Genomic DNA, 11,175 nt, shown 5'->3' with positions numbered 1-11,175 from the left:
CCTCACGTACATAATCTGTTACTGCATGTTGATGTCAGGCGAACAGAAGACGTTCTGTGCATACATATTATTGTGATATGTGAGTCTGTAATTGTGTCATTTATTCCAGACGTAATCATATAAAGCATTTTCAGCTCACATTTCAGATGTTTATCATACTGCGTTAAGAAAAAATAGCTGCAACATCTCATTAGTTTGTTGAAAAACCACAAAAGTCGTTTTGATCTCATGGAAAATGTATTCAGCAAAGTTAGGCAAGTTCTGCACACTGAAGACACGTTAAATCTGCAGTTAGGCTAAAACACACTCAAAATACATTAACCATAATTTATCTCTGTCATTAACTGTATGTATGCAGGATTTGTGAGCATTTATATAGATCAGCATTAAGGTAGCTATTTCTTTGTGCCTATTCACGACTAGATGTTTACTAGAAATGGTCTTAAAGGGATAGTTCACCCAAAAATGAAAATTCTCTGATCATTTACTCACCCTCAAGTTGTTCCAACCCTGTATGAGTTAATTTCTTCTGTTGAACTCAAAATATTTTGAAGAATGTTGGTAACCAAACAGTTGACAGTAGCCATTGACTTCCATAGTATTATTCTTTTCTACTATGGAAGTAAATGGCTAGCTAGTGCCAACTGTATTCTTACAAACATTCTTCAAAATATCGTCTTTTGTTTTCAAAAGAAGAAATACCTGTACCTATTTGGGACAATGCATTTGGTCTGACAAAATGACAAATCAGAATATCCAAATATATAAATATAATATATCTAAACACATTTAATTCTAATACAAACTGAGGGCTCCTGACTTTTGGCAACCTTTGAAAAGTGGAAAACAGACAGTCAATAATATGTGGCCAGTGTCACCTTTAAAACCATCTTCTGTCATGTGACAATGTGCTTATGTTCAGATAATGTCTGTCAGTGGAAAAAGATGATGATCATATTCTATACAATCACATGATTCTTTTGTAATAATTGTAATTTATTTATTAATTTCTTCTCTTCAAAATAACATTAGAAGAAACTTTGAATTATAACAATACAATAAAATATGATAATGTAAGCATGTAGATTATTAAAAGAAAAGAAAACAACAAAAACATAGAACAAAAACAAAGGACAAGATGCAATGAAGTAGTTAGAAAAAAATCATTTATATTTACATTTACATTTAGTCATGTAGCAGACACTTTTATCCAAAGCGATTTACAAATGAGGACAATGGAAGCAATCAAAATCAACAAATGAGCAAAAATATGCAAGTGCTATGAAAAGTCTCAGTTAGCCGAATGCAGTACACATAGGAAGGTTTTTTTTAATTATATAATAAATAAAAAGAAAACAAATAGAATAGAAAAGAATAGAGAAAGCTAGTGTTAGAGGCCTTTTTTAAAGAAAACAAAGCAGTTAGAAAACAAATAGTTTTTTGTTAATTATATAATAAATAAAAAGTAAACAAATAGACAGAATAGAAAATGAATAGAGAAAGCTAGTGTTAGAGGCTTTTTTTTTTAATAAAACAAGCAGTTAGAAAACAAATAGAGTGCAAGTCTTAAAGGGTAAAGTGTTTTTTTTTTATAAAAAAAGAAAACAAATAGATCAAATTGAATTAGAATAGAGAGTGCTACAGTTAGAGGGTCAAATAAAGATGGAAGAAATGTGTTTTCAGACATTTCTTGAAGATAGCAGCTGCTCGGATTGAGTTGGGCAGGTCATTTCACCAGGAGGGAACAGTTAATGTAAAAGTCTGTGAAAGTGATCCCTCTTTGGGATGGCACAATAATGCACCGTTCACTTGCAGAATGCAAGCTTCTAGAGGGCACATAAGTCTGAAGTAGTGAATTTAGGTAAAGGGGTGCAGAGCCAGTGGTGGTTTTGTAGGCAAACATTAGTGCCTTGAATTTTATGCGAGCAGATAGCCAGTAAAGCAAATCTGCAGGACCGGGCAGTTTCAGCAATGTGGTCTGAGAAAGTCAGCTGATCATCAATCACAACTTCAAGGTTTCTGGCTGTTTTTGAAGGAGTTATGGTTGATGTGTCTAACTGGATGGTGAAATTGTGATGAAGTGATGGGTTTGCTGGAACCACAAGCAGTTCTGTCTTGGCAAGGTTGAGTTGAAGGTGATGGTCCTTCATCCAGCAAGAAATAACTGTTAAACAAGAGATGTGAGCAGCTATCGTCGGATCATCAGGATGGAATGAGAGGTAGAGTTGAGTGTCATCAGTGATATGAAAAGCCATGTTTCTGAATGACAAAACTTAGTGATGCCATGTAGACAGAGAAGAGAAGTGGTCCAAGAACTGAGCCCTGAGGCACCCCAGTAGTTAGATGTTGCGACTCGGACACCTCACCTCTCCAAGATACCTTGAAGGACCTATCTGAGAGGTAAGACTCAAACAACTGGAGTGTGGTTCCTGAGATGCCCTTTGCCAATAGGGTTGACAGGAGGATCTGGTGGTTAACCGTGTCAAAAGCAGTGGACAGATCTAGCAAGACAAGTATTTAAGATTTGGAAGCCGCTCTTACCAGTCTTAGTGCTTTAACAACTGAGAGCAAGGCAGTCTCGGTTGAATGTCCACTTCTGAAAACAGACTGGTTGCTGTCCAGGAGGGGTTGTTCTGTGTGAGAAAGCCAGAGACTGAAAAAATCAATAATCAAAGGAAAAAACAACAAAGGACTTAAATTATTTAGGCCTAAGGGTTTTGCAAAACTGGCCGTAAAATATGATGTCACTAAGAAATGACAAATTTGGATGTTAAGAAGTGGAGGCGTGGCTAAAATATAATTGATTAGAGCGAAAGCCAATAGGCCAAGAGTGGACGTTCGGAAGCGGACGAAGTTAGCCAATCGGCAACGTACTGCAGAACGTGGGCGGGATAAGCGTAAACAGCTGATAGTTGAGTCGGAGGAGGGCAGTGCGGATGGGGGAGACGACAACTATCAGGCATCATGCGATTTTTGTCAAGTCTCCTTTGGGCAGCTCTTTTGATCGAACAGGTAAGACGTAAGAAAACACTAAAGAATCCGTATTATTTTTGGTGGGCTCCTCAACTGGTCTGTAAAGTTACCAAGTTTGTTTTATTTTTTATTTTTTGCCGATGATTACTAGCTACATGCTATGTACGATTAGCTTGCGGTGGACTTCTGTGCTCGTGGCTCGTGAATGTTTGGGGGCCTCGCGCTCCTGTTGACATGACACTGTTACAGCAAAACAAATACAAAACACGGATCAAACGAGCGACAAACTGTCATTTTTGCTAGATCACCATTAATGACAAACCTTTATTTTCAGTTGATTATTTATTTTGCAAGCAGTGATACCGTACACAGATAATGTCAGTAATTTTAACGGAAGAATAATGTAAACAAGTAAAAACCCTTTCGTTTGCGTTACTTTAATATATACCTTACCAAATTATATTTATATTTAGTAAGAAGTATGAATTTCCTGAAAAATAATAAGGCAATACGTATACATTTTTCAAATTACTGCCTTTTTTCGGGAACAATATTTGTTTAGATAATGTAATGTATTATTTTCACATTGGAGTATTATATTGCATTTTATGTTGTTTGGTTCATGTTTATTTAATTATTCTAATGTCATATATTAACATGATGATGTGTTTGTGTGGGTGACAGTGAGCTGTTATTATGAGATATATTTACATGCTATAAGAACATGTAATGGCACACACACATACACACACATACTTGCATTTGTGGTTTACGGGGACTCTCCATAGGTGTAATGGTTTTTATACTGTACAAACTGTTATTTATATCGCCCTACACCAACCCTACACCTAAACCTACCCCTTACAGAAAACTACTGGCAATTTTTGAATGTCATAAAACACCGTTTTGTATGTTTTTTAAGCCTTTTATTTTACAGGGACACAGGAAGTGGCCTCATAAACCATGTTTACGTTGTAGTAACCATGTCATTATACACATTTGTGTCCTCATAAACCATATATACCAGTACACACACACACACACATTAAACCCTACTTAAATTATTAAATTATTCATTTAATAAATAGTGTAATATAATAAATCTCAGTGACACTAAAACAAAAAACAACACAATTTCTGATGTGGTCCTGCAAGTTTAAATGAAACTAAAACGATTTAACTAAAAACAGGTAGCAAATGAAAGTCAAACATTTGCATAGATTAGAAAACATAATTCACATTTTTTTTCTATGAGGTTTTATAAGTTTTAGAAAACTTTATGCAAGTTCATGTCACCTATTTTCTACAGACATATATGCATTTCTCTCCCTTTTCCAAGGTTTCCCTCTTTGCACAGCAATCTTATGCACAAACCTGTTAACCAATAACCTAAGCTGTATCCGTTCTGATTCACAGGTTTTAGGTGAATATGGCATGGCACATTTCAGCGATGGGGGGAACAGTAAAGGCAAAGATTACTGCATATTCTTCAACTCTCAGTGGGCTCGACTACCTCAGGACCTCAGTAAAGCAGTTAGTAGCAATTTATACACACACACAAATAGAAATCCCCAGATCTCTTACTGTTGGATTTCAAATCAATTGCAGCATTTCCAACAAACCCCTGCTGTATCTGAAACTGCAGTTACAATTTACTATCACAGAGCTGCCACTCATTCAACCTTTATTGTTTTCCTCAGGCACGGCTGCAGACTTACGATCTCACCACCTCTGTGCTGTGCTCCCCCTCTGATGTACCTGAGGGTGGCTTCCCAAACAGCATCCCAATGGTGATGAGAGGAAATTGCACTTTCTATGAAAAAGTCAGATTGGCCCAGATCAATGGTGCCAAGGGACTTCTGATCGTCAGCAAAGACAGACTGGTAACACATCATAACACCATAAATGGCGCCATGAACATTCGTCAAAACATAGTTAACTTGTTTGAAATGATTTACAGACTCCACCCTCAGGCAACAAGTCCCAGTATGAAGAGATAGGCATCCCAGTGGCCTTGCTAAGCTATAAAGACATGTTGGACATCAGTAAGGTAAGTTCAGAATCACTTTAACACATATTATATTGTAATTACAAAGGCAACAACAAAAAAATAATTCTGTCTTTAGACGTTTGGAGAGAAAAGGCAGGTGGCCATGTATGCGCCCAATGAACCGGTGGTGGACTACAACATGGTGCTCATCTTCCTGATGGCGGTGGGCACAGTGGCTGTCGGTGGATATTGGGCTGGCAGCAGGGACATTAAAAAGTAAGAATTGTGCCCATGAGGCACAGGTTACAAGATAAATTGGTGATAAAGCTGACAGCCTGCAGAATTTATTCAGCTAAACTCACATCTTTGTGCTTTTAGACGTTACATGAAGCACAAGAGGGACGACGGTGCCGAGAAACAATACGAGGAGACGGTTGACGTCACCCCCATCATGATTTGTGTGTTTGTGGTCATGTGTTGCTCTATGCTGGTGCTCTTGTATTTCTTCTATGATCAATTGGGTAAATAAACGAATCAGTTATTACCGTCTTTCAGTAAACTGTCTGTATTTTGTTTAATCCTCACCCTTTCTTTCACAGTGTATATGACTATCGCAACGTTCTGTCTGGCATCTGCCGTCGGTCTGTACAGCTGTCTTTGGCCTTTTGTCCGAAGAATACCGTTTGGGAAATGCAGGTTAGAGATGTGCATGAGAAAGACTAGATAGGATTCTTTCTGGCTTTTTATTGAAGGAAATGCTTTGTTGTGTTTTGACAGGATACCTGAGAACAACCTGCCATACTGTCACAAGCGGCCACAGGTGCGCATGCTGATCCTTTCAGCCTTCTGTATAGCAGTCAGTGTCACCTGGGGAGTTTTCCGCAATGAAGACCAGTAAGAATAGAACACTTTAGGTTTTGACACTTTTAGCATTATTACAGTATATCTAATCAAAAACCATGTTCCCTAGGTGGGCATGGATACTTCAGGATGCGCTAGGCATCGCGTTCTGTCTCTACATGCTGAAAACAATCCGGCTGCCCACTTTCAAGGTGAGTTTCAAACGCAGGTGGATGCTGCCGGTGGCCAGAATAACATATTTAGGATGTGGAGATGATCCATTTCTTCTTGTTGTAGGCCTGCACTCTGCTGTTGGTCGTGCTGTTCGTGTATGACGTGTTTTTTGTTTTCATAACACCACTCTTAACTGAGGTATGAGGTTTTTTTTTTTACTGAAACTGATGTAAAATAGAATTTTATATTATTTGGTGTATATTTTTGTATGTTATTCTGTGCAGAGTGGGGAAAGTATCATGGTAGAGGTGGCGGCTGGCCCCTCTGATTCCTCTACTCATGAGAAGGTAGGAAGGTGTTTTTTGAATATGCATAAATTTAAATACTTATTTGTAATATTTTTTTGGTGTCAAATTTGCTGTCTTTGTCTCAATTAGCTTCCCATGGTGCTGAAAGTGCCCAGGTTGAATTTTTCTCCTTTGGTCCTGTGTGACCGGCCATTCTCTCTCCTGGGTTTTGGGGATATCTTGGTACCAGGTAACGTCACTTTGTCACTATCAGCTGCACGATGAACAGATTGCCAGGATTCATGGAAAGAACTTAGTGATGCACCAAAATAAATGTTTCTACCAAAATCGAAATGCCGAAAATGAAGTTTGGGTAATTGAACGTGGCAAGCTTTCCAACAGCTATTTTGGCTGTTAATTAATTTTTATACATCTTTGAAAGGAAATTAAAATAGTATGCAAACTTAGTTGTCTGGCTCTGGTTTTATCAAACTTGATAAAAAAAGATTGTATTAATGATATAAACAAAAAATCTTGTATTTAATTTCTTGGAATTCAAGCTTCACTGTCCTGTTTTTTTTTTCTTCCTTTCTTTTAGTCATCTTGTACTTCATTTTAATAATGACATTTTGTTTCCTCAGGTCTGCTGGTAGCATATTGTCACAGATTTGACATTCTCATGCAGACTTCTCGAATTTACTTTCTGGCCTGCACTATTGGTAAGACACTGACTACCTTTTAAATTCAGATATGTTGTATGTTTCTAGCTTTTATTATCTTTTAAGCATGCACGATACATTGTGCCTCTCATGTAAAGACTGTGAATCTGATCTGTTTTTTAGGCTACGGCATTGGTCTTCTCATCACATTTGTGGCTCTGGCGCTGATGCAGATGGGTCAGCCTGCCCTCTTATACCTGGTGCCTTGCACGCTCCTCACCAGCCTTGCGGTGGCACTGTGGCGCAAGGAGCTGCCTTTGTTCTGGACAGGAAGTGGATTTGTGGTGAATACCAGTTTGATATGAGTGCCTTCCGCAGTCGGAAAAGTTCTAGGGTTATATACAGTTACTAGACTTACAGTTGAGTAAATTCACCCACGTGTTTTTGTGCCGCTCTTATTTTACTCTCATTTTTATTGTGGGTGTTTTCTTCTCTTTAAAGGAGGGGTTCGGTGTCAACCTTAGGAATAAAACGGTCGTTTCCAATATGTATAACTGTTCTTAACACAGAATCTACATCCTTTGATTTCACAGGCATTTGTTTAAAATGTTTAGAAACTTTTACAACAATAGATCCCAGAGATCCTGAACAGAAATTCTACCTCCTGTAGTAAAGAGGGATTTTGACTGTTTGACTGAGCTTATAACATCCAAATATTTTTCTCTAAACCACAGTATGAGCAAATGCTGTTCTACAGACTGATATACACAAGTTAAATCCACCGTTTCACATCACAATAGGTTGATAAACACCAGATCTCTCCTTTAGGTCTGGTAAGAGATCTGTGTGTGCCAGAAGAGGGCTTATGTTTCATTTCCTCGGCTCTTTAGCTAACAGTGTTCAAGCTTTTCATCTAATAATAGGCCTGGAGATTTGTTGGTCTTGAGTTAATCTATGGTGATTTCCTGTATAAGAAGAATCTAGTCTGTGTCATCTTCTCTGATTGTTCGCTTCTTCACTAAGTTCTAGATCAGAAGCCATTTTCTCATTCTCACTTCTGAAGTGATTCTAACATTTTTCTTCTGCTTTAAATTGCAATTGGATTGGTATTGCTGTTTATATTTATATATATATACACACTACCATTCAAAAGGGGTCGGTAAGATTTTTATTAATTTTGGAAGAAGTCACCAAGGCTGCATTCATTTGATTAAAAATACAATTTAAAAGAACCGTTTTCTATTTGAATATATTTTGACAATGTAATATATTCCAGTGATGAATGATTAGCAGCCATGACTCTAGTCTTCAGTGTCACATGATCCTTCAGAAATTATTCTCAAATGCTAATTTGGTACTCAGAAAATATATTATTATCAATCTTGAAAATGTTCAAAAAAATCTCTGCTGAATGTTTTTGTGGAAACCGAGGTAACTTCTTCAGGATTTTTCGATGAATAGAAAGTAGATAAGCATTGATTTTAAACAGAAATCTTTGTAATATTGTAAATTTACAATTTTTGTATGTGTCCTTGCGGAATAAAAGTATTTTTATTCAAATGAATAAAAGTGTTTAAAAAAATCTTACTGAACCCACATTTTTGAATAGTAGTGTATATATAAAAATATCTGGAATTTAATTAAATTTTTTTAAACAATTTTACTTCTCTTTCATCATATGCATCTCATTTCATTCCTCAGCCGTCTCCCATTGTCATGGAACAAATCAACTGTACTCAAACCCCAGGACTGCCCACAGATGAACCCCAGTCCAATCCTGAGCCGGAAGACTCTGAAACGACCAATCAGTGTGAGGACCCTCCTCCACCAGCACAAGAGGAAGTTCCGCATCTTACAGATGCATCTACTACATAAAGACAAGACTCGAAGGATGCTACTTTCTTTTTCATTTTTTGAAGTCAGTTATATATCTGACCATACATGTAATAGACTTGAGCAGTATGAACATCTCAGTGCACCTGTTTTAAGCCTTTGAAATTGTACAGTCCTTTGAATCGAAGGAGGAGACACAACAACATCTGCTGTGCTTCAGCCAACTTGCTTCAAGTTCACGTTTGATGGCATTAGGAGGGCACAGAATGGATCGCTTTTATCTTCTTCACAAGGATCTCAACTCTGTGTTATTTTTGTTCTCCCATTTTGTTTTTTTTGTAAATTAACATTCTCTCAGTAAATGAAACAAAAGTGCAGCTAGACCATTGAAAACAAATGTCAAGAAAATTCTAGACAGCTCACTGAAAATATTTCTATTTGGCTTCCAGTTGATAATGCATTACTGACGGGTTGTGTCCTTGTCGTAACATCCTTTAAAATACGGTGCTAATAAGGGCCGAATGAACCAAAGGCTTTGGGAATAATGATTTATTCCTTTCATCCTGAGTTTTGAGATACAAATGCTGTGGGTTGATAAGATTGTTAATCGTTTATATCACAGTACACTGTATAAATAAGAGCAGTACTGTTATACAACACATATTTAACAAAAACTTCCTTTTTGGTTTGGAATGTGATTTCAGCTTTAGTTGCATTGAAATAGATCATATTCATATGCTCATGGCTTATTGAAAGCATTGTATTTAGACTGTGCTGTTTACTTGATGGAAGGGATGTTTGAGATTTCAAAATAAAAAGTGCAAACATTTTTAAAAGAAGTGCAGTTTTTAAGAACAGTTTCATGCCCAACTATTGAGTGACAGTCCTTCTGTTTCATAGTAGGATTTTTGTATTCATGGTACTTTTTAAAGCTGTTTTTCGGCGTAAAGCACTGATATTATTCTCTCTATGATTTAAGTTTTAAGTTACAGTACATCAGGTTTATTTAAGAAGTTTATGTGGCACTGTTGTCTCATTGAAATCTGTTCGACTTGGCTACAGCGTGTTTTGTTTTTATTGGGCCAATGTGATCATGTGGAATAACATGGACAAGTTGTAATCCAGATATTTTGTCCGTTTATTAATACTCCTGATGTCTGGAGGTCGTGTGTCAGGGATCTTCAGAGTCATGTATGCTGAAGCTCTCGATTAGAGATCAATATATGCTGTAAAAGTGATTTTGAAAAGTTGTTGAAGAGTGCACATATTAAAGGAATAATGCATTATGTTATGTGGACTACTGTTGTGTTTTAGTGCATGATCACTTGAGAAATACTTCGGATGTTTACTGGCAAAAATGTATTGTAAAATAATGTATTGTATCATGAGTTCTTTGCATTTTCCTCCCACATTAAAAGGTAAGCGGTAAAGTAGTATAATTGTGGGTTATATGTTATCAAATTATGAGTCATAGTGGTTGGAAATGATACTTCCTGGATTGTGGTTACACCACCAGAGTGCTTGATTCACTCTTTCATCTGGTTCACTGGACTCACTTCTAACTCCAGGCTATTGTTGAACTGTATGACCAAGCTAAAAACGGACCACATTTTTATATTGTATAAACTATAACAGTTTATACAATAGTGGTAAAACAGCACCACTGCACAGAAGACTCCACCTCCTCCCGGCGACACGCAATTTCAATTCTCTGTGTGTATGTGCTGTACATGTGGAAGAATTGACAATAAAGCAGACTTGAGACTTGAGACTATTGTGTGAAAACTGAACCATACTGAAGTAGTCTGAAGTGGCAGGCAGAGAGATGAACAAAAGAAATTACACTTGTAAAAGAGGTTAAGAGGTCATTGAGCCTTGGGCAAGATAGCTCTTTTTTTTAACAAACAGAGGCTGAATAAACAGCAATTTCAGAAGACGAAAAAATGATTATTCTGATCTATGGTTACTGGATGGATCTTTTGCAATGCCAATAGATCATATGTGTTCTATTCTAATGTTCTACCGTGTTGAAAAAACCCCAGCATATGCTGGTTAGGTATGTTTTGAAGCATGGCTGCTGGTTTAAGCTGGTCCTAGCCGGTCATGAGCTGGACTTTAGCTGGTCATGTGCTGGTTCTAAGCTGGTCCTAAGCAACTAGCTCCTGCTCAGGACCAGCTTAAACCAGCAGCCATGCTTCAAAACATACCTAACCAGCATATGCAGTTTTTTTCAACAAGCTTGTACAACATTATTCAGAAAAAAGCGCCAACTTTAAGTTTTCAAAAGAACTGGGTCTAATACTCATCACTGTGATCTAATGCATCACAGTGGAGTACTGTTATATTTTATTAACAACTGCTTGGATTGGAATGTTTCTGAGCCAAGTAGTTCAACACACGAACGGACGAAATGCTGAAA

At 37.2% G+C, this 11,175-nt stretch overlaps 1 protein-coding gene across 1 annotated transcript; it reads left to right on the top strand.

Moving 5' to 3' along the window:
* Positions 1–2,892: 2,892 nt before the first annotated feature.
* Positions 2,893–8,817, top strand: LOC107668984 (signal peptide peptidase-like 2B). Its single transcript, XM_016461067.1, has 15 exons — positions 2,893–3,012; positions 4,390–4,506; positions 4,674–4,856; positions 4,934–5,023; positions 5,100–5,239; positions 5,342–5,484; positions 5,563–5,659; positions 5,741–5,857; positions 5,934–6,015; positions 6,101–6,175; positions 6,262–6,324; positions 6,415–6,514; positions 6,906–6,983; positions 7,107–7,267; positions 8,625–8,817. Exons 1-15 carry the CDS (start codon positions 2,965–2,967, stop codon positions 8,796–8,798), a joined length of 1,668 nt encoding a protein of 555 aa, XP_016316553.1. The 5' UTR covers positions 2,893–2,964; the 3' UTR covers positions 8,799–8,817.
* Positions 8,818–11,175: the final 2,358 nt, after the last annotated feature.

Source organism: Sinocyclocheilus anshuiensis, unplaced genomic scaffold (genome assembly GCF_001515605.1).
Source record: "Sinocyclocheilus anshuiensis isolate Anshui unplaced genomic scaffold, SAMN03320099.WGS_v1.1 scaffold4, whole genome shotgun sequence".
In the NCBI taxonomy this organism is placed as follows: domain Eukaryota; kingdom Metazoa; phylum Chordata; class Actinopteri; order Cypriniformes; family Cyprinidae; genus Sinocyclocheilus; species Sinocyclocheilus anshuiensis.
The sequence above is the reverse complement of the archived record's forward strand: the minus strand, read 5'-3'. Positions and strand labels throughout refer to the sequence as shown.

Excerpts from the sequence above, each read along its gene's own strand:
- LOC107668984 (XM_016461067.1), top strand. The coding sequence starts at position 2,965 with ATGCGATTTTTGTCAAGTCTCCTTTGGGCAGCTCTTTTGATCGAACAG. Across the intron at positions 6,325-6,414 it reads ATTCCTCTACTCATGAGAAG|CTTCCCATGGTGCTGAAAGT; the intron begins GTAGGAAGGTGT and ends TGTCTCAATTAG. Across the intron at positions 7,268-8,624 it reads GGACAGGAAGTGGATTTGTG|CCGTCTCCCATTGTCATGGA; the intron begins GTGAATACCAGT and ends TTCATTCCTCAG.